The following is a 24,099-nucleotide window of genomic DNA, read 5'->3' as shown; positions in this document are numbered from 1 at the left end:
GCACACCTGCCCCGCCCCTCTCTAATAAGCTGTAAGGAGACAGGTGGGAAAACACCCCCACAGAGCCCAGAGCACCAATCACAACATGCTGAAGCCTAGTGTCTTTCCAAGTCAATGTAAAAGCCTCTGAAATTATTCCCAACAGCGTAACCACCAGTACCAGCCATCATATATATCCCCTCAAACATACACACACATCACTGGGTGACAAATATTTCCAGTAATATCATCCTCATCCTCTCTCAATTCAACCATTTAATATTTATTTGTGTGAAAACCTGAACTATGAAAGAATTGGCAGAAAATTCCAATTTTTTGAAACTGAACCCTTTATTTAGTCCTATAACAAAATGTAAAAAAAAAAAAAAAAAAAAAAAGATTTTTCAAAAAATAGGTATACAACAGCATTTTGGTCAAGTATTGATTAAACTGAAAACGGAATGTGGTATTTGATAGCGTGCATCATATATGATACAAATGGCTTTATAGGGTTAATGGTCTTTGTTTGGTAGAGCTGTGTCATTCAATCCTAAATTGCCCTATGACTCTTAAACCAGCACTCAACAAAGTGGCATTTTTGCTGAGTTCTTTATTTACTGTAAGATCTCGTAAGCAGGCAAGTAATATTTGTCACTTCCATTGCTTATTTTAGCTTATCTGAAGTGAAAAATTAGTGTGCATGTATTTTTCCAAGTTTTCTTATTTAATATTTGTTAACATAAAACACTCTCAAAGAGAAAACAAGAGGAACAACACTCTAGGCTATGATCATTAAGTGATGTGGACTTGTTTCATTTACAGTAATGAGAGGACTTATAGTTTGCTGCCAGAAAAAGTTTGTTACACATCTACACTGGCTGAAAAGTAAAACAGTGTCGCAGCAATGGCAATTTTCCAGTCCAAAAAGTTATTCTTGTTGACATCACAGGGTCTCAGTCTTCTGGTTGCTGCTTTTCGTGGAGAGTTGTTCAAGTTCACAAATATTGATTGTACTGTCTGAGATCAGAGGAGCAGCTTATGTGAATTTTGTTTTAAGGAGAATTTTCCTTTTAAGATGTTACCTTTCACGTTCCCTGCAGTATTTCTCTTCTCTTCACAGCTCAGTGCTTGATGTGTCAGCTCCTCCTTGTTTCAACTTTGCTGTTTCCACCTCCCCCACCCCTCTCAGTCACATCAGTTCTGCTACAGACAGTGATCAAACCACATAGTGTACAGTGGAAGAGAACAACTTTGTAGGTTTTAGTGCTGGCCCAGACTTGCTGAAACTCTGACAATAACATCCTTTAAGGCCACCTGACATGATAAATGAGATGGTGTGCCCTGTAGGATATTACCATTTTTCTGCAGTGCCTCCTTTAGTCCAACTCTCAGCCTGATACCTGAACCCTATAAATACTGACAGAGTGGCATCCGTTTAAAGTTTGCTCATTTTTACCACTTGTCTTGACAGTATATTTTTGTTGTTCCTTTTTTTCTGCAGAGAGTACAGTTTGCATTGGAGCTGGTTTTGTGACAGGGAGACATTCATCATGTAATAAAGTGATGCAAGCTGTTGCAAAATGCCAAAATGAAAGTCAGCAAATGGGAGTCCTGCATTTATGAAAGAGGAATTGTAGCCATTTTCAGGTTTGGGGCCTTGTTTTCACTGCTGTGAGAGATTTTGTCGGAGGCACCTATGATTAACGTTTTGGTGAGAGAGGGAGAGAGAGAGAGAGGGAGAGAGAGAGAGAGAGAGAGAGAGAGGGAGAGAGAGAGAGAGAGAGAGAGAATTTTATGCTTTCAGTGAGAGAGAGAAGGACATGTCGCAGCATGCAGCTAATACTTCACAACAGCAATCCTGTAAATGATGCATAAATGGTGTTTTCTGATGCTGCTCCTTTGTACGGTGTATGGTTGTGTGTGTGCACATGCCCATGCGTCTATATATTAATGTATGCCACATGCACATGTGGTGCATGCATGTGTGTGTGTGTGTCAAGTATATTACCAAGGATTACCAGGATTTCACAGTAATTTCTACTCATCTTAGTGCAATCAGTCAATGAAGGCCCATACGCAAGCAGTGAGAAAATAAAAACCCACACTCTGCCTTCTGGCCCTAAGCACTCTATTCTCCACTCTAGCTGACACAGACTTAGATATCTACATTTAATTCAGTCTAACTCCATTATATCCTAAGCAACCTTCTATCAGAATACACTGCTTTCCCTGAAAATATTTCTCTGTCATGTGCCTATGTGTGCATAAAATAAAAAAAAGAAAGAAATGCACTTTTAAGTTCAGATTCCTCTTATTCCATTTGAGCAAGTTGCAAGCATGTTGAAATATCATTTTTCTATTTATTCTTCTGCAGTGTTTTACTGCCACCTATTGTTAAGGTACTGACAGACTTGCACGGGAGTCTTAAAGTCATCAGAGGTTAAAATCTTTATTTTAACTATTACATTTGATTTGTATAACATGTTACCATCCTACAATTACTAACTCTTAACAGCCTGTGACAAAACATGGATGCAGAATCAATATTAAAACAAAACAAAACAAAAAAACTTAGGATATTGATAATATAACATGCTTATGAAATGGGGAAAAAATAATACTGAAAAAATGAAATGACAATGACAAAAAAATGACTGCACTACATTAATGCTAAGATGTATGATATGCCTATATAAAAATGTTTTTTAAAAAATTCACAATTACACACTTAAATTGATAATCTGTGATTTGTTTATATATTCATCCATTCATTGCTGTGGGATTCTGTATTTCCTAGCCATCATTTTGCAAGAGCGCTGCAAGTCCTGCCATGCCCCCAAACAAACAAGCATGGATTGTTATACTGAAACTACTGAATAGCATTTTGTACATTTATTTACATTAATATGTCAGAAAATTATTGCCTTCAGCTGGAAGTTATTTTGCAACTCAACATGAAAATGGGCATCAAAGGTCCAACTGTTCAAAGTTTAGGATGTTGTTGGCCTCAGACCAAGCAGGGTGCTGTGACCCATCCATCTCTGTGGCAACTTGGTTGCCAGCGGCCAGTGCATGGCTCTCCCCCCCAATAGTAGCATTGCAATCGGGACAGCGTCGACTCACCATAGCCCCTCCACACTCAGTTATAAGATAGACATGGCCATTAGCACATTTGTACCAATGTCCAGGTGGCATTTTAAATGCTGAGACAATCATCTTTCTCTCTTCATCACTGATCCCAAGGCCTGTGCGTGGCAGCTTGTCCTCCAGATCCTTTAAGGCCTGTTTCACCAGGTGTTCATCTTGCTCAGTGAATTGGCCAAGCTTTTCCAGAAACTTCCTTATAAAACGTATCTCAAGGTGAACTTTGAGACCTAGGCCTCTTTTTTCTGCCATTTCACAACGGGCATTGAGTTCAGCCAAGAAGGAGAGTCTCACCAGCTCCCTTTCCAAATCTGAGCCCTGCTGGTCTGTGAATTTTTGTTGGGGGTTCATAAGCCACTTCAGGAACCTCTCAACTTTCTCCTGAAAACTGATACCTTGCATCACAGACATTTGTTTCATTTGAATCTGCAGTAGCTTTTCAACTTTCATTAGGAGAGCCATCTTGTTCTCCAGGATCCACAGGTCATTTGCTGTGAGATAGGAGGCTGTCAATCTGTTGCTGATTTGCATATATTCATCTTTCATAACCGTTGACATGCCTTCATTTTCTCTCCATTGTTTTTTAAGGTCTGCTGTCTTCTGTGCAATATCTGTCTGAGGTCCATTTATCTTCTCCTTTACCTTGTCTATTGCAGCCAAACTACGGTTGATATGGGATCCGTAGCGGGTGTTCTTGCGGATTGGGGTTCGACACCTGGGACACTCTTTCAGTTTTATGGCCACCTGCTCTTCTTCATTACCCTGCTGATTCTCATCCATACCCATGTAGTGGTCCATGCCTGTGACTTCAAAGATGTGTCCACAGTCCCTCAGTTGAATGAAGTGAGCCATAGGGTCATCCTCAGTGCCAAAGAAAATCTCTGTGATCTCATCATGATCACAGAGACGACATTTACTTGGGCATTCCTCTCCACACAGGCCTATGCAGGGGTGGTTACAGGGCAGGATCTTCCCACAGGGTTGGTTGCATGGTGGACGATCACATGGCTCATGGCAAAGCTTACTACAGCTCTGGTGAGGGCACTGCCAAGCGCAGGGCTCAGCACAAGCAGCACAGGGCTGCCCGCAGGGCTTTGTACACTTACTGTGGACACAGCGATTCTCACATGGCATCCTACAGGGGGGGCAATCACGGGTGCAGGGTTCCCTGCACTTGTGGGAGCAAATGAGGAGACGTTCACACTTGTGAAAACAGGGTTCATGATAGCACCCTTGATAGCAGTGGTGGCAATTACCAGTACAGCTGTGGCCACATTTTAGCTGCTGGTTACATGGGGTCCGACAGTCAGGTTCTTGTCCCATTTCTTTGTAATAGCAAGCATCTTGTTGACTGTGCCCGCAGGATAGTTTTAACATGACTTTCACCTTGCACATACTAGTGCATGGAGCCCCACAAACTGAATCACACTGGTGTCCACATGGGAGTATCTTCTGGCAGGGCTCCTGGCATACAAACATCTGTGGGTCCTTGTGGCAAGGAACCATCTGTTTGTGTTGACACTTAGGTATGATCTTCTCAACCATCACTGGACATTCCTTAGGACAGGGTTTGTGACACACAAAAGTGCACTTGTGTCCCAGATCACATAAAGTTCTCTGACACTTCTTGCCACACTTGTACTTTTTGTGCTCAGGGTCATAAGGGTGGCATACACTTGTGCAAACATGGCCACAATCCAAACGGAACTCACAGGGTTGTTTGCAGCCTCCCTCAGGGGCTTGGTTGAAATCCTCGGCACAGGACACTTTGATCTGTCTGTCTGGATGGTTCTGACAACTTAGGGTCAGAGCCGTGCCAATCTGGCCCTTCTCTCTGAGTGTGTGAAAGATGTTGCTCCACAATTTTACCTGGCCCAGCATTGCACTGTTGCCAATACAATAGAGACCTTTCTTGGCTCGTGACAAGGCTACACATACACGATTGGGGATGTTTAAGAAACCAACCTTGCCCTGCTTGTTGCTGCGAACCAGGGACAACAGAACAATGTCATTCTCTTCTCCTTGGTACTTGTCCACCACATGTACTTTGACCCCTGAAAAGCGACTGGCAGGCATAAGCTTGCGCAGGCAGTGCAGCTGGCCAGTATAGGTTGTGAGGATGGTAATTTGCTCTGGTTTGTAGTCCTGCAAGACGAGGTAACGGCAAAGAGAAACTACAAACATGGCCTCATGTCGGTTCTGATGGCTTCTTCCATCTTTGATCTCTTCCTCTGGGTAGTTGTGCTCCACAAAGAACAAATTTGTATTAAGGCCCTGCATGACAATAGTTGTGAAATTGTTAAACATAATTGATATATTCATTATATTATATTGACTTGAATTCCAATTTTGTATACTTGGATAAATCTTTTTCATCTACCATTCATCAAACAGCTTGGAAAACACTATTTTGACCAAATGGATAATACATTTTATAAGACCAAACTTCATCCAAGACTCTAAATAGATCTGAAAGCCTAAGAGCACATGCAGATGCTTTTATGTCTGTGCAGAAAAGTAAACAGGTATGCACTGCTAGGAAAAGCAAAGAGAATTGATACGCAGCAGGAAACCATATAAATACAAAACACACCTTGATGTTGTCATAGTTCATAACAGAGGAGTGGTTTTCCAGCTCAGAGTAGATGTGTGGGGTCAGGAGACGGGCAATTTCTGGTGCCATACGATGCTGCAGAGAAAAGAGGTACAAACAAACAACACACACACACACACACACACACACACACACACACACACACACACACACACACACACACACACACACACACACACACAGACAAAAACAGGTAGACACATCAGAACACAAGCCAATGCACATACAAGCACCCACATTTTCAAAATCAAACATAAGCTACATAAGCAAAGAAAAAAAATGAAAATATTGCATCATGATTTTATTTTGTCCTTAAGCACACTATTTCAAGAATGTCAGCATTTTGTTGACAGAATATTACTCATACCAATATAAAAGGCAACTGGTAATTCCAGTAAAACAAACCTGGTAGTTGAGTCTGACATAGGGAAACTGCATCTTCACCAGCCTCTCAAACATGGAAACCTCCAGGTTGAAGTTCTTTGCCAGTTCGTATACCGTGGCACTGGGACGCAGCTTCAGAAAGAAAGAATACTGATGATTGTCCACACATATTCTACACATATTACTGTTAATGATGTTTGGAAATTCTTTATGTCAGTTTCTTTTCTTTTCTTTTTTTTTTTTTTTTGAAAATTTGCTAATTTACCATTGATGGCCTCTCTCATTCAACTACAAAATTCATTAATTGAGATTTTTCTCCTGTCATACAAACATGCAGAATCAACAGCCAATAGTGCTGTGCACTTTAGACTAATGTAAACTGGTAGGGTTATTTGGTTAGAATATTTCAGTGTATCACAGATACCAAGATCAAAACCATGTCAGCAACTAATTCAGGGATGAGATATCCATAGCCGTTCTACCTCCACCTAATATCCTGATGTGGATCCTGTTCAAGTGATGGATAAGAGCAAATGGTATTCAGCTTTCATGGTCACATAATTAAGGTAGGTACATAGTTTGGAATTTGAGTGAGGCTGAGGGCAAGGTCTATATACAAAATACTAACTAGATGCCAGTGATTACACAGTGACTGGACACAGGCCAAAGCCACAGTATCTCACAAGGCTAGAATGGATGAGACCAACTTATTGTTGCTGTGCTGAACAATACTCTGCATTATCTTTCTGTTGTAGGGTCACTAGAAGTGAATATAGAATGTATGCAAATGCAGCCTAACTTTCTTTTGCTGTCCTGTTTACTTTTTCACTGTTTTGCCTGTGTATATGTGTGTGTGTGTATGTGTGTGTGTGTGTGTGTGTGTGTGTGTGTGTGTGTGTGTGTGTGTGTGTGTGTGTGTACATGTGTGTGTTTGTGTATGTGTGTGCACATGCATGCTCGTGCATGTTATTTAGCTAGAGGACAGAGTGTGCCCAGTGTGTGGGAGGGGTGTGGGGGAGGTAAGACAAATTCTAGTATAAATGTGAGCCATTGTGTTCTGCTTGATTCAACACCAAACCTGTGATTAATGAACAGCACAACAATGCCAAAGCTTATTTTACTCTGAAAGTGTGATCCATCCACCTCTATTACATGCACAGATTAAAGTTTTAAGTTTGACAAAAACAAAGCACTAAACACTTGTTCATAGAGTCAGACTGTTCAGAGTCAGAACAGTTTCAAACTGGTATAAAATTATAAAATAGACAGACTAGTAGGTACTTAAAGTAACTTACATCTTAGATGTATTTATTTATTTAATTGTTTGGTTGTTTTTTGTGTATCTATTTATTTCCCTACCTTGAGAGAGAATTGCAAATGTTGTTTATGCTCTGTAACAAAAGTAATAAGTTTAAATTCAACTCTGGTGGATGGGCACACAATGAATCAAAATGCATGACCATGGTCACAGAGTAGTAGTACCTTAACGTAACCAAGATCAACAAAACATATATTTGCATGAGAAAAGTATGCAGGTATGGAAGAGAGTATAGAGAATTACTGGTCAATGTGAAATACAGTAAGGCATTGCTAAACTGAACCCCTAATGTGACAGTACATCTATATCCTCATCCCTCTGTCTCTCCTCTAATCTACACTTATATGCTTCTAGCCATTCATGTGTCTGGTAAATTAAATTGGGCACACCTTTTTCAAACAGAGAGCGAGGGAGAGAAAGAGTGCTGCAGCTCTAGGCAAAGTGGTGAGTCAGTTCCATTTTAATCTAATGCAACTGATGTATGAAAATGGCCATTGAATTCCAATTGATGACTGTCCAAGTTACATTAAGAGCAATTTTAAAGTCAAACTCTATTTCGAATTCAATTCCTATGCTGGCTAGACTTTCAGTATAACAGTAGGTATGTCTGGTACATTTGGCTATGTAAAGTGCTTACATAAATTCATGTGTGCACAGGGGACAACAAGCATTAATTGTGTAAAGGTTCCATTAAACATGGAAAGAGCAGACAGAAGTTATAAAGGAAGAAGATACAAAGGCAGAATATTAAGATGTGTGGTGGAACTGTGTGTAGTTGTGATCCCATACTGCAGATTGCTGGACAGCCTGCCTGGCCATATGTCCTTGGCAGGCACTGACAAGTTGTTGTAATAGTCTACTGATGTCCAACATATAACTCCACACTTCACTTGCTCTACCCTGCGAATTGGTAATGGCATGGCATGCATTTTTGACGAGCATCCATTTTCCCCCAAGGCAAATTTGTGCACGCACACACAAACATACACACACATTTGTGCGCATGCATTTGGGGGTGTATATGCATCAGTGTACGGGTGCAGGCACAGGCACAGACACACACACACACACACACACACACACACACAATTCCTCACGACAATGGTTGTTTAAATTTTCAACACAGGACCTAAATGGAGTAACTTCAGTCTAAGGCTTATTAAAAAACACCACTGCGCAAGTAATCTTGTGCAAACTCCTGAGATACAGGCTCACCTATAGTTATAGAAATGTTGTCTTTGTGTTCCTGGGTTCTTACCTGCTGGTGGTCTCCTATGAGGATGAGGTGCTGGCAGGCATGGCTCAGCGTGGTGATGGTATGGGCCTCCAGGACTTCTGCAGCCTCCTCTACAATCACCAGCCGTGGCTGCACTTCCTGTAGAGCCTTCCGGTACTTGGCCGCCCCTGTTGTTGTCATGCCAATGACCTGATGGACAGATAGTCTGTCATTATACCATACCAAACCAAGACCTGCTATCTTAAATGATGACAAACGTATGACGGCATCTCCAGTTAAGCACATCTTTTTATTTATCTAACTTATCTATTTATCAAACATCACTTTTTTATAACACATAAATAAAAAAATGTTTTTTTTCCTCCAAACTCCCCAAGATTACTCAATTTTCCTAAGTCCCTCCGTCTGTTGTTGAAACGTGCATGCATGAAAATCAAGGTAGAACTTGAGGCAATTTGGCTAGCTAACTCGACACAGACTGTTTGTATGTACAGATGTGTAGGGATGTATTCAGCTATGGATGACATAATTTATTGATTAGTTAGCAGCAGGATTTATCATGACCATATTACAGTTTACTATCTTGACTATTGTGTATTTATAGCTTGTTTACTAATTAGGGAGCATGAAGGCAGCTAAAGCAAACAAACAGTCAAAACTGAAGATCTGCGATAAAATTCTGGAGACAAGAGCATCTTGCATGGTTCCTGGGACCACACGCAATGGCTGTTGCTGGGCTCTACTTTCCTGCAGGGAGGTGTATTCGAACCACAGAAAGGCTGTTAGTGGGCTAAGGTAGAATGCAAGATGTGCAACATCTCCTCTGTTTGATGCTTGATCTTGTGAAATCCTGTGCTGGTGCATGTGCACACAAATATGCATGCACTGAACATGAGCTGGCACAGTAGCAAATTCTCAGTGAGGCTTCAGACTAAGCGTGCCTGCTCTTGTGAAATGGAGTGAATGATGCACCTTCAGCTTGCAGATTATACCACTCTATCATTCCCATGTCTGACTCATTTTTGGACCACTTAATCCACTGATAAATTACAATAAGGAAAAAATATTTCAATATGAAATTCTATTTTAACTTCCACCTTGACAGATGCAACTATTAGAATTTATTATTTTACATTGTTAAATATAGTTTTAAATGTTGATAATGCTACTTTTTCCATAATTATTTATTTTTTCCCCCAAAGGTTTGAGCAAACAGTAGATACTGCATTTCTAAAATCCCTATTGGTACTATTTACCATTGTAAAAATTACATTGCTACTAACTATTACTGTACCTTGGCTTCCTTGAGAAGGCAGAGGCTCTCACGGCGCCGCACATCAGCTAATCTGTCTACTGCATTCTGATAGGCTCGCTCAGACTCTAGGGCTTTGGTACGAAGCTCTACCCTGAAGCGCGTCACCCACAACCTGAAGACAAAAAGTACGAATAGTTAAACAGTATGACATTCGGCTCACCTATATGAGAAGTTGAGCACCTTCATTATTTGGACAGCATGTGGACTAATTAAAAGCTGAGATCAAAAACAACAGTACAGGAGTTTTGCTGCTTAATAGTACTGTCTAGTCAAACAAATTATAGCACAACATATTTTACCTCTCTTGGAAGGAAATTACCCTATTTGTTAGTTCAAATGATAATTAAGACAATGTAAACATGAGTCTTTGCAATCTTGTTTCCATGGTGATAAAAATTTAGAGTTATATCTTGGCTCTCTGAGGTGAGAAGATCCTCTGGGATACATTTTCCTGGTGATTAGTTGACTTAATTATACACACTGGGAATAGACGGTAGTTCTTCCAGACTGAGGTTGCTTCAGGGAGGAAAGGGAGTGAGGGAGAAAACAGAAGGGAGGAAGGAGGAAAAAATGAAATGGAGAGAAGCTATAGTAAGGAGGAGAGAAATGTAAGGGAGGTGGAATAAAACAATAGGGGGGAAGCATTGTGGGACAGCAGAGAAATAGGGGTCAAGAAAGAGGGGCATAAAAAGTGTAAAGTAAAGTGTAACAGAAAAACAGGACTACCGATACAGCCTCCATCTGTCTTGCAGATTGAGGGTCCAGACATCCAAGATGGTGCGTTCCTCTGTTTCAGTCATAGCTGAGCTCTGACTGAGCTCTTTCCTGATTTTTTTCTTCATTCTTTTCTTCTGGACCCGTTGCATCTGAACAAACAGGAAGTTTGAAATCAATCTTAACCAGATTCTCAGTTCATCCACAATTCAATCTGGATTAAATTCTAGATAATTAGGGGGCAATTTTGTGTTTAACACTGCTTAAAATAAAACAATGTCGTATCTCAGTCTGTTTAAAAAACAAACAAACAAACAAAAAACAGTTTTCAGAGATGTATCAGAGATGTACATACACAACTATGGTGGTAGTGGGGGGGGGGCTCTTATGCAAGACACTTAACCTCCCTCAGAGGTGTGGCACACTATTGATCAGTGCAAGACTGTGGTGAGCATTAAGATATAAAAATCTGCATAAGCTTGCAACTACATCAGTATGCTGTAGATAAGACAAGAGTTCAAATCAGGAGATTGTACCTGAAATTCCTCATTACTCTGCTCAGCCTGTATTACGGTTTTTTCAAGGTTCATAGCCAGCATCAATTCTTCTACTTCTCTGATGGCCTTCCTCATATCCCTCTTCCTTTCCTCATCTCTGTGATGATAGTTGTCTTCAATCATTCGTTCTGCCTGGATCAGATCTGCTTCCTCTGCAATTTCAAGGAGGTCTTCTTCCTCCACCTCCATTGGTTCGTCTGCACCCATATCTAAAACAGTGATTGGAAACACCAAGTCCACCAAGTGCAACAAACATACAGAAAGTTCACATTGACATGGTAGGATGGTAAGACCTCACACAGAGCGAGGACATGCAAAGGGACTGGGTTTGAGTCTGGAAACAAAACACACCTTACTTTTTTTCCCAGTAGGCCTACATATCGGTCAATGTGTTTGATGAATTGCATGTTTACTGATGAAAGGTCTATAACTGTGATGGAAAAGACCGAGGTTCTGGTCATCTCTCAGAGTGAGGGAGATTTTCAGGAGACTGTGATGTCTTACGCTAAAGGATGTTTATTGATGCTCAGCTGAGGAGAAGATAGTATGAGTGCTACAAGTGTGAATGCTGTGTAGTACCACACCAATTCTGAGGAGATATATTACCTAAATATGTTAGAGGTCAACAGCTCTGTGTTTGTGAAAGGTGTCAGTCTGCCTGGCCTTGTCTCCCTCTGTCTGGCATGCCTCAGACTTGTGGCCTTGGTGGCATGGAGACAGTACATCTTATCGGTGCAACTAAATGTGACCTACAGCTAAAGAGAAAATTCCTTCACAATAACCTTATAACCCTCGTCTTCTAACACTAGAACAGGGTAACAGCTGTTTGTGGTGGATTATTTGTTGTCTGTTATACCCAAAAGACAATATCATTTAATACATCAAAACAGTAAATTATGTCTGCACAAAGAAATCATCACACACAGAATTAGAAAAAATAACATATTATATTAATATTTTCCATTCTGAGTAAAAAAGAAAAAACAGCAAAGAATTATGAGTAATGCAGTACTATTCAAAACAAAAATTAAACACACTTGTTACAGCCTCATTAAACATATTATCACCTATTATGCACATATGCTATTAAAATATTTTGCTTGTAATGAAGGTTGACCCATGCATGTACTCATAATCATCACATTCCTGCACATTTTTATTAACCCTAGAATGCACAAACGGCATCAAAGTAACCTGTCATTACAAAAAGGCTTTTTTAATGTCATATGCCACTGAGGGTAATTTTTTACTCTGCGTGTTGAAACTTTTGACTGTGAGGTCACTCTCAGGTTACACTTATTTTCTCTGTCAGACAGCAGCCTGGAGGAGATCATGCATTTGGTCTAGTGTGTATGTCTGTCTGTGTGTCCGTGTGTGTGTCCGTCCGCAGCTTATCTTACAAACTACTGGGCATAGCATCCTAAAAATTTTTGTGCATAGCTATTACTGTATAATGAAGAACCTCTTGTGGTCCTGATGATACAAAACCTTTGTAAAACATTTGTTTTTGCTACTTCCACTCTCTCTCTCTCTTCATTCACTGTCCAGCTCGCTCAACCACTGCTTCTTTGCTCCTCTCTCTTTGCATACTGGTCCCTCACTTCATTCACTGTCTAGTTCACTTGTTTTTGTTTTTGTTTTTTTGTTTGTGTTTTCATATAGTGGCTGTGTTCACTCCAGTCACAGGTAAAAATCCAGGACGTGTGCTGTGTTTTTTGGTGACTACTAACAGAAAAAGTCAAGAGAACACAGCAGACACACAAAAGAAGAACATTGTACAAAGTGTCGGAGCCTGATGTAATCTTTCACTAAGCAGGTATTAAATAGCCTGATGCTTCACAACTATTAAAAAAAAATGACACCTTCCTGTTTAAAATAATCATTCCACTTCAATTGCATTGCAATAAATGAAATGATCATCTGTTATTGTTATAAGCTATTTTGTGAGTCAGTGGTTATGCTGTTATCCGAAAGTGTAAACAATGGACTAGTAATTTTGTCCCACTCTAAACCCTTTGTTGTCTCCCGTCTGCTACAAAATTACAGGTGCATAGAAAAACACTTACACATGTTACATTATTTTTCATGATTCTCACAACTGGCAAGCAAGTACAGTAAATACTGTTGAGATAGTTAGTGCTTGTTCTTGTATAAAATGAAAAGGTGCCTATCAACCTTGTGTGACTAAAATGATCAAATCAAGGCAATATAAATGAAAGCTTTAGGGATTAAGCACTGCTTTCGTGGCTGGGCTGGTGTTTAGACAATACTAGAGAAAACGTTAAAACAACCAATTATGAGGTCTTCTTACACTGCACTGTCGATGAGAGACACCACCACATAAAAGCCTTACCTTCATCTGGATTTGCATCCTCTGTCTCCCTCTGCTGGAAGACACAGTCCAAAGCCAACCACTCCATCATCACAGAGGATTTCTTCTTAGCAAAGGTCATGAGATCATCCAGACTCTATGAATCATAAACATGAACTGATGAGTTTGCATTTCTTTGTCTTCTGTCTGAATCAGTTGTCATCTGTCCACCCATTAATGGATGCAAAAAATTCAAATCTTAAATCTGTATGGTTTTACATGACCTTGGAGACAGAATAATTTTGGTCACTGCACCACCAATATTTTTCTGGCATCTGCCTCCATAGAATGTTTTCTTAACCCTGTTCAAATTCTTCCAAAGTAAAAGCACTTTGCATATATTCAGACTGGAAGGTAAAAGTCCATCTCTAAACAATTTGCTTAAAAAGAATATCTCTAATGCCAAAGTGGTGGAGTGCCCGAGGTGTTTAGTTATTTTATATGAGCAGCTTGAAAAAAAAAAAAAAAAAAAAAAAAGGAGGAGCTTGTATTCTTTGTCTATACAAGTAAAGGTTGATACATCAATCACAAAATAAAGGAAAAAGGGGCTGCACTGATAAAATAAAAATGAAGGATTAGATTATTTTTTCTTGCTCTCAAATTGGGTGATAATGCACTTGAGTCAATATCAGTATAGAGTGCCTTTGAGACTTCCCAATGACACAAAAAAAAAGATGAGATTTTCCACTGAACTCCATATCCATTGTATAAAGTAGACCTTAAGCTGTTAGAAATGCATGTTGGTCAAGCTCCTGCACCTTTTATAAATTGACTGCAAGAATAGAAAGTACAAGTGAATTGCAAAATGTGTCCACCCTGTCATGGGACAATTTCTAAATAGAGTAAATATGTTCTAATCATATTGATTACAAAATGTACATTTTCAGAAAGGTATTTGGTCCCTCGTTCAGGAATATATTTTAGTTTCTGGAAAACATCTCTCAAAAATACAGAAATTATGGAAAAATATGTTTGTATATGTAAAATCTGTGAAAGTTGTACTTTCTTTTCTGAATAAACTCTATAAATAAAGGTATCTGGTCAAACTTTGAAATAATACTGTTTGGCCCTAATCTCTTCAGAGCAAAATCACACAAAAGGTTTTGATAACTTGTGAAAATAATTATTTATTCACATAAAACATGAACATGACAGGGTGGACAATGACATGACGGGGTGGACAATGTTATGGTTTTGTCAACAAATGTTTTTTGTCAAAACATGACTTTTTTCACCTACTGTATTTTTAATTGTGCACAGGTAGGCTACATTTGGAAATGACACTCAACAACAGCAAATTAAATAAATAAAACCTTCAACTAGAGGAACAAACAAGATTGATATAAACAAAACAAAAACATGTTGGTCCCTAAATGTAGGCCTACCACAAAAAGTATAAACATAGGTATCCTTTCAAATGGTTTCTTTCTCTGCATATGTTTTGTCCTCCACTTGACTTCTGGAACACTGAAAAACTTATAAAACTGTTATAAAACTAGACTTGATGACAGGGTGGACAATGACAGGGTGGATGTTTCTGGCTGAAGTTTGCATTTAATGAGCACATGGTGGGCCATTAGCTAGCAACATGTATCAGTTAGGAAGGTGACTGTGTATACTTTAACAAACATATTTTGAATTTCTGAAAAGCATTTATATAGATTCATATTTTGCAATGACAGGGTGGACACATTAAGATTGAACACATTCAAGTTCAATCATAAAATGATGAAAATGTCAAAATATAAATGTTGATATGTAGTCTCTCTGCATGAGCTATTCTTCACTCCATTTGTAAAAGACAAAGCAGTGGTAGTGATGTCACTGATTACAGCTGGTGGTTTCTTTTAGTGGCAGTAACCACCTAATGACAGGGTGGACAGCAAATCCAGGGACACATGCAAAACGTTTATTATTATTATTACATTAGACCATAAATGATCCAATTGACTCATTTTATTCAAGTACTTGATGAGAGCAACAAGAGCATGTAAAAGGTTTGTACATTGTATATCATTTATCTACTTATTTCACACAGTGAAGTTAGTAGAGAGGAGTTTGGGACATGGCAAAATCACATGCATCTAATCATAGAAATTTTTTTTAAATATGAAAAACACCCTTTTAAAGATGTATCTCTGTACCAATGTGTGTTTAAATGTTTGGCCATTTATAATAAACCCTCAGAGTTTTGTTATTTTGCAAATTTTTCATGAAAAGTGAGTGATTTCTGCCTGGGACACCAAATGGTACCCTATATTGATATTGACTCACTTAACGCAAGGAATTAAAGGACTGACTAATGATTTTTATCGTTTTGTTTTGAGTTTTCATAAACTGAAAAAGTTGCACCATTTTCCATCCATTTTCCATCTTCATATATTCATTCATAGTCATTACTTGCACACCCAAAGTATGGGAGGTTAATCACAAACAGGACTTACTGGCGGTGAGTGCAGGCTGATCCAGTGCATCTCTGAAATGAACTTCTGTAGGAAGGTTTCTCGCAGGACCCCCTTCAGACTACACTCCAGCCTCTTACCGTGACTCTCGATCTCTGTCTCCACCTCTCGCAGCCTCTTATAAATCTGAAAAACACAATACAGTGAATACAGTGATCTTGTGGTTGAAAGACACCAGAATGCGGCCAGCATACTAGAGCTTGTGGAGCTCCAGTAGGCCAACATGACCTAGGAGAAGTTAAAGTGTGAGTGTTTAAAAAGTACTACAACATTAAGGTTGTAAATCGACAACATTTCATCCAAAGTGTAACCATTCCTAGGTTCTTAAAACTCCCCCATGCAGGTAGGAAACATGAGGTGCAAATGAGCTCCAAAACCTCAACTTAGATTTGTGTGAGTGCTAGCCTTGTTTCTTAGAGGTAATATGAAATAGTCACATCTGATAAATTAGACAGATCCTCATGATGAGCTCACCTCACTGCAAGCAAAACGCAGATGACCTGGCAGACTGCGTCTGAAGCCATGTGACTGGGTCAGCTCCCGCAGAGTGAAACGCTTCAGGATATCACTGTTGCTGCGGCCTCCAACTCTCACTATGCCCCGTGGCAAAAACCTATGGATGCCTTTGATACAGAAGAAAACTCTCTGTACATCACATTCACTGAAAATGGAAAAACTGTTGTTTTCATCTCCCATCTCAGGGCACACAGCAGGAGGTTTCAAATAAAAGTCATTACTGGACCACTGTAGCAGTATCTATGACCCATTACCCAACACTTCAGCATGTAAACAAAAACACCTGCCAAGAATGATTTCTGTTAGACCTGCGATCTGTGAGGTCGCCTGACCTCTTTGAATGTCTTTGAGCTGGCACTGATGCATACCTTCAAGGAACTGATCCAGGGCATGGTTCGTGTAACACACCACCAGCACTGGAGTTCCATTGCTCCAAAGGTGCTCATTAGTTAATAGAGCCTGGGCAATCTTCAGGCCAACATAGGTTTTTCCTGAGAGCACAAGGATGGAAGCAACATCAAGTAAAGGTAGAAACTGCTTGATATTTTGATGTGTGATGTACAGCATTGATCAAGATGGAGCAAAACTGATAAATATTCATTAGTAACTAAATCCAATCATTTCTCGCACATTGACCTCTTAATGCCTTACCAGTGCCAGGAGGTCCCTGTATGATGGCCAGCTCTTTGGTGAGGGCCATCTGGAGGGCTCTCATCTGAGACTCATCCAGGCCCAGTTCCTCCATCCTAGGCCAGGCCTCTGGCTTCAGACTGTGAAAAGGCTTGATGCTGTGCTTGTACTCAGGGTCAGCAATGGATGACAGATCGCAAGTATCTCCTCTTGCCAGATAAGCTGGAGGCCGCACATCTGGGCTGCATTCCACTATGTACCTGGAAGTGTTACAGATAGGATAAAATCTTTTTAGGATTCTTTATCAGCAGCACTTCAGGATACAAAGACTTCTTACAATGGGTCATAATTAATACACTGATGGCTTTTGGTGACACATTAGAACAATCTTGTAAGGCTGTCCAGCATTCAAATACTTTTTTTATCTCATTCCTTGAAGAAAGCTTTCACCAATAACTAAGGTCACAAAAAACTCAGTTCATCTAAGGCAACTTGTCTAAAATGACAACATATGAAAGAAAACTGTTTTTGTGTATTTTTTTCTGTTTTTGGTACAGTATATATTTTATTTGTAAAAGTTTCCACCCACTAGAGGAAGACATTGTGTTTAAAATTATCATTAAGCTCACACAGAGAGGAGAGGAGAGGATAGGAAAGGAGAAGAAAAGAAAGACTGGCAACCAAATGGACAAAAAACATACAATTAGTAGTCACAAGTCACTTTGCAGAATAAGGTTTTACATGCAAAACATAAAACAGGATGCATAATTAGAGGTTAAACCCAAGTGTATATAGTGTAGTTAGAGCTAAAACTTAACACATCAATCATTTTAATATTTAGAATGGAAATATTTTTCAGAATGAACAATTTTGTGTTCATTCTGAACACAAAATATAAGGCTGAGGCAGGGCACTGTGAGTGCAGATAAGATCATTTTAATTTATGAACTCATATATGTGTGATAGCTCATACCACCATGAGGTGACTAATTAAGGAAAATGAAGTCCCCTGATAGTTTCCACACCACCTCCCACAAAACTGAAGTCAGACTAAGAGATAAGGGAGCCTTTGAAACTGTCCCCACACAGTAAAGTCTTAGAGCAGCTGTAGGGTTATATGACGATGACTTTGACTTCTTAAAAATGGTAATCTACCCTGCTTGGTAAGGGATGGAACAACAGATTCTAGACTGTTCTACACACACACACACACACACACAAATCTACCTTTGAAAGGGCACATCAGCCTCATCATGCTCCTGTAGGCCCTCCAGAACATAACGGTAGGCCTCAAAGTAGGCAGTTGTCTCCACCATTAGGAACGACTGGTCTTTCTGTGAGATACAATAAGTTCAAGGTAAGCCAAGGTAAATTTTACTATCCCTGAAAGGAAGTTCCTATCCTGCATCTTATCCTGCATCTATCCCGCATGAGAACTGCTGAAATTTCCATACAGCTCTTACTGAAGATGGAGCCACACACCACCACAACACCACAACACTGCAAGCATAAATAAGAGTGGCATTAATATGATGATTTATACTTCTATTATAGCTTGTTACACCATGACCTCATATATCTTTTACAACTGCTGATAGTGATGTCCTAGGATGGTGCCCTAATGAAGCTCTTTTAAACACGGTATACTGTCCCACCTCAATTCTGGCCAACTTGACTCTGCTTTCTTCAGAAAAGATAATCTGGACCTGGCCCCTCTGCAGATCATTGGGGTCCCGGTCTGACACTGTGGCAAACAGGGTGCTCTCAAAGTTATCACATGACAGGCAGACCAGGGAACCGTAGAGCAACCTCTTGGAATTCTGCCAGCGCACAAACTACGGGAGAGATGGGAGGAGTATTATTAATTATACAATTTATTAATTTATATCTTTAAATTTCTTGTTCTCATAGAAAAAGGCCCTTATAAATTTCAAAATGTCAGTTCCGTAGGTTCCTTATTGATTTTAAATCATTTTTGATGACTGATTGATGGATTTTTTTTTTCTTTTGCTTTCTTTTTTCAGCAGATCATAATAAAAATATACAGTAAGTCACACTTTATCTGGACCAATGCTAATATTCAACTCAGAATCAAATTTGGATCAGCTGTGTTTCAAGGACAAGTCAGTGTTGATGTTAAATTTCAAATCAACATGTCTAATATAAATAACTGAACTTGGTTTCATTAGACTATCAACGTACTTTTAACTTAGTATCAACTTTGTCTCAATTGGGGTTAAGGTTAGCATTAGGGTTTGTGTTACAATTAGGGTGATAGTAAGTTGGATATTAACACTGCACAGTGCTATCAAATAAAAACATGCTTTATTAAATTAGTCCTACATCTTATTAATATCAAATTATGATAAAACACCAATCTAAATCTACTTGGATACTAACCTCAAGAGGCTTAGAGTCGAACTGAACAGTATAGGCTAGGCCTGCATTTGTGCACTGTGGCACCATCAGTCGAGTGTCAAAATACACTCTGATATCATCAAAGCGCTTTCTCTTTAGTGGGGTGTCGTTCCTTCCCATGTTGAGATGGCTTGAAAGCAACTGCTGGATCCCTTCACGCAGTGGTTGCACAAAGTCTTCTCTCAGCAGCCGGAAGTGTGTATCAAGGTAGATGTGGGTGTTGGTGTAGCGCTGAGAGATGAGGTTCGGTCTAAGGATGGGTTTCTGGTCCTGATGGAGCTCCTCGGGTGTTGGGTAAATGGGTAGGTTTCTGAAGTTCTGCTGGTGTTCCCCATCTGAGTTAAGAGTAGTGGAAGGATAGATTGAATTTTTATTCAGACACTTGTTAAATTATTTGTTGCAAACTTGTGAAAAATCCTCAAAGGCTTGATTTTGCAGTGTTGGGTGAGTACAGGATCATTCATTCATTTTCCAAACTGCTTATCCTTATGGACCATGGGAGGTGCTGGAGCCTATCCCAGCGCTCATTGTGCAGAAGGCAGGGGAAACACCCTAGACAGGTCACCGGTCCATCACAGGCCAGACAGAAAAACAAGCACATTCACACCTATGGGCAATTTAGTATCTCTAATTCACCTGTCTTTGAACTGTGGCAGGAAACCAGAGCTCCAAGTGGAAACCCACAAAGACATGGGGAGAACATGCAAACTCCACATGCTGGCACTTAATCAAACCAAGGCCCTTCTTGCTGTGAGGTGACAGTGCTAACCACCACACAATCGTCCCACCCCATAGTGCAGGATATACAGATAAAAATGTTAACTTTATAAAGGATCGATTCATAAAAAAATGCTATTACCTGGGTTATCACCACCAGTGGGTAGAAGGGCATATTTGTCCTTGTCTGAGCGGAGGGTCCCCTCCCTGGATCTTTCCTGGAGGTGGTTGATGAGGCCCTGGAGATTCTCTACTTTCTCCTCTGTTTGAGGCTCGATGCCCACACCTAATGCCCTGAGGATGTTGATGGAAGCTTGAAGCAGAGTCACCAGCATAGATACTGCCTGGACTGAGCTAGCCGGGAAGATGTTGAGCACCTGATAAATAGTGAAACAGTGTTGAAATATACTGTGGTTCACCTGAATAATTAACAACTTTTAATGAAGAGAAAAGCAATCAGGCAAAATTGTAATTCTATTTAATTTCAAAAACATGTTCATTATGTTCGTTTGGCACAGTTATTTGTAGACAGAACTACTTTCAAAGACATCATTAGTTTGACAGTTACTTTATTTTACTGCAGGTAATGTTATTCTATTTATTACGTTGCAGTACTCAGAAACACTGCTGAGAGCAATTAATCATGCCTCTGCTATTCAGGTGACGGCTTTTGTTTGCATTGACTGTAAGAAAATACTTTTTCTGCTCAATTATTTTAGTGCAGATAAAGTCAGTTTCCAGTTGAACGAGTGGCTAATTCATTCATACATTGCTTCATTCATCCTTTCATTTACATTGGACAGAAGTGCCAGGATGTTGTCCAGATGCTGTGGGTACTGTTCCCTGCGGTCGGGTCTGAACTCTGATCCCATGCCCACCAGATAGTGGGGTAGGATGGTTCGGAGGAATCCTGAGTCTTTGATTATGCTGGCCAGATGTTGTAGGGTGCCCCTGTCTCTCTGTGATTTGAAGGCATTGCTCAGTGTCAAGCAGAGGAGTTGCACTAGGTCCTGCCTCATTGCTCTCTCATCCAAAAGGCCTGGCAGGGCAGGGTTAGTAGAGAGCGTGATGGCCACCTCTGATGGGTCTTTTCCAGAGAGCTCTTCTAATGCTTTGTAGCCCAATCTGTGGCCACCCCCACCTGTGGAATTTGATCTCCCTGTGTTCAGCTCTCCTGCACTGCCATCTCTTCTTTCTGCACCTCTGCCTCCAAATCTCTCCATATGTTGTCCTCCTCTCCTTTCAGCCCCTCTACCCCCTCTTACTCCCCCTCTTTCAGGTATACCTTGTTCTCCATTTCTTCCTCCTCTGCCTCTTATCGCACCTCTTCCTCTCTCTGCACCCTCCCCTCTGCCTCTTCCTCCCCTACCGCCTCCTCTTCCTCCTCTTCTCCCTCCATCTCCCCCTGGGTCTACTCCTCCTGCTCCTTTTCCTCTTCCTCTGCCTCTCCCTCTCCCTCTGCCCCCTGTCCCTTCTCCTCCATCGATGTCTTCTCTTTGACCTTGACCTCTCCCATTGCTTTGTGGCCACCTTCTTCCTTCCCCTACTCCCTGACACTCCGCTACACTATCATTCCCTCTGTTCTCTACCCTGTTTCCCTGTGCACCTCTTCCTCGTCCTCCCCTTCTTCCTCTGTTGGCATTCTCATTTCGGCCAGTGTCATTATCTGGAAAAGGCAACATTAACACATTGAGACAATGGCAACAGTCGGGGAGAAAAGTACTTTACTCAAATGCCATTCATATTTACCCTGATTAGGCTGTCTTCTCCCTGCTCTCAAAGTCAGCCTTTCCATGCCCTTACGGGGTGATGTCTTTGAAATTTAGGGCTGTGACACCAATGACTGCTGAGTGACGGGAAAAAGGAAAGTGAAATTTTAAAAATGAAAATGATCAACTTAGACGCCCATCACAACAGGCAGCCTACAAGATAACATTCAGTGATGTGCCATTTCTGCATACTAAACGTGTAATGCAAGGTATTAGACACAATTTTTAATTCAAATTAAAATTTTAAAGATTGGCTGCGTCAGCAGGTGTTGTCACACATATTATCAGTATGTTTTGCAAGGTCACATTACTGTGTGAACTGAGAGGAAATCTTATGTTTATCCCGTCTCAGGAGATCAAAGAGGCCATCCTTCCTCCCTTTCTCTTCCCTCCCACAAGATGAAGGTATGATGTGTGAAGAATGGAATGTTAGTTCACACCAATCACTGTCGCCAGGCTTATGAAAATAACCTCCCTTCTATTAAATTGCAATATAAAATGCCAATTACTCAGCACTTTATGTTTAGGAAAAATCTAGACCATTTGATACTCTTTGGACGTCACAGACTACTTAAAATAATAAAATCCCATTAGCTCATCCATTCTTTTTCCAAAGCACACTATTCACAGTAAGGTCACAGCTCAGAAAGTTTATCATTTTCATTCAAACCATCTTATAAACCAATTACTGCAGCAGGAATGCAGCAATGCAGTAATGATATGTCTGCGCACATATGTCTGTGAGAACTTTCATTGAAACCAAATTCAATTCAAGGCCTAGAGGCGTCACAAGCATAAGCATAGGAGCTCATTTAACCAAGGTAACCCTAATGAGGAAATGTGTGCGCCCTCTACTGGACCCGTCTAGGATCTGCATGGGAGTTTAGGTTTCCATTTCACAGGAAGGTGTTATATGTTACCAGCTGATGAAACAGCAGCGCTTCCTGATATGTATTTGTTTTACTGTGTGGGAGAATGCAGATGGGTGCTTCTCAAGACCACATATTCTCGATTAATGATATGGATAAACAACTTGAAAGCAATTATAGACCTTGCATGGCCACAAAAAAAGCTGTAACCCACAATAAAAAAGTCACTAGCCTATAATATGATGAGCCTAAGGTAGACTTAATTGTAGACAAAATTGTGGTGCGCGTACTGTACTTTTTTTTCTTTCTTTCTTTTTTTTTTTTTTAATCTGCAATACTATTTTATATATCTAATTCATCTAAAAAAAATAGGAGCCCCCCAAGAAAGTAGCCCAAAATAACTTACCTTTACGGAAATCCACTTAAAATAAAATTGTTATGAGCTATTCATTCTCTATATTTCCTACAGCATAGGCCACTATTATGACAATCGTCTGAGTCACTCCGGTCCACGGCTGTCGCTTCTCCCTGTGCGCCGCTGCGGGCTCTGACTGCTTCACTCCAGGAAGCCGCTCTTTAACGCTCTGTTGTTATTTTCGTTTTCGATTCACCGGAACATTTCTTTTAAACAGAAACTGCCGGTGTGGTACAAAAGCCCACATTTCCCACAAGAGCAAGCCACTGCATGCCTATTCGAGCAATGACAATGATATTTCTAAATTACATTACAGACATGTCTCCACTAGACTACTCACTGTCATTACCGTAAATTCCTATCTCTATCTATCTACACAGAGACTGAGTTACATGTCAGGGAAAATAGCTATTCGATGAGTGAAATGCTGTTTATTATTTTATCTCGAAAGAACAGAGAAAAAACACAGCCAACAGTGAGGGGCTCTGTGAAAAGTAGGCCAGAGGTGCATTTTAACCCTCCTGTCACCTAAAGATTTTAGAACTTTTTTTTTTTTTTTTTTTTTTTTTTCCAGTTAAGGTCAATTTGCCCCCAGCAAATTTTAAACGATTTTAATTGTCAACTGTCACTCAAGTTTATGTGTCAGGTACTTTCTGTGTTTTGTTGACAA

General features: G+C 40.1%; 1 protein-coding gene across 2 annotated transcripts; it reads right to left on the bottom strand.

Moving 5' to 3' along the window:
• Window positions 1-2,519: 2,519 nt before the first annotated feature.
• znfx1 (zinc finger, NFX1-type containing 1) lies at window positions 2,520-23,546 on the bottom strand. 2 transcript variants are annotated; one of them, XM_030051344.1, is made up of 19 exons: window positions 23,421-23,546; window positions 22,126-22,222; window positions 21,171-22,042; window positions 20,519-20,753; window positions 19,642-19,994; window positions 18,897-19,076; window positions 18,469-18,575; window positions 17,263-17,501; window positions 16,980-17,102; window positions 16,570-16,718; window positions 16,078-16,221; window positions 13,616-13,730; window positions 11,242-11,471; window positions 10,718-10,857; window positions 9,971-10,103; window positions 8,698-8,865; window positions 6,143-6,253; window positions 5,717-5,812; window positions 2,520-5,397 (listed from the first exon to the last, which is right to left on the bottom strand). In XM_030051344.1, the coding sequence occupies exons 2-19, from the start codon at window positions 22,169-22,171 to the stop codon at window positions 2,947-2,949; spliced, it is 5,892 nt and encodes a 1,963-aa protein (XP_029907204.1). In that variant the 5' UTR covers window positions 22,172-22,222; window positions 23,421-23,546; the 3' UTR covers window positions 2,520-2,946. The 2 variants fall into 2 exon arrangements, with proteins under 2 accessions (XP_029907204.1, XP_029907205.1); XM_030051345.1 differs by having other exon boundaries at window positions 22,126-22,219.
• Window positions 23,547-24,099: the final 553 nt, after the last annotated feature.

This window comes from Myripristis murdjan, chromosome 5, assembly GCF_902150065.1.
Source record: "Myripristis murdjan chromosome 5, fMyrMur1.1, whole genome shotgun sequence".
Classification (NCBI taxonomy): Eukaryota; Metazoa; Chordata; class Actinopteri; order Holocentriformes; family Holocentridae; genus Myripristis; species Myripristis murdjan.
This window is presented reverse-complemented; position numbering and strand designations above follow the sequence as displayed.

Bases quoted from the DNA above. Each gene is read 5' to 3' on its own strand.
- znfx1 (XM_030051344.1), bottom strand. From the start codon at position 22,171: ATGGAAAGGCTGACTTTGAGAGCAGGGAGAAGACAGCCTAATCAGG. The intron at 16,222-16,569 runs GTGAGCTCATCA...TGTGTTTTTCAG, and splicing joins TGCGTTTTGCTTGCAGTGAG to ATTTATAAGAGGCTGCGAGA. The intron at 10,858-11,241 runs GTACAATCTCCT...CTGTTTGTTCAG, and splicing joins AGAGTAATGAGGAATTTCAG to ATGCAACGGGTCCAGAAGAA.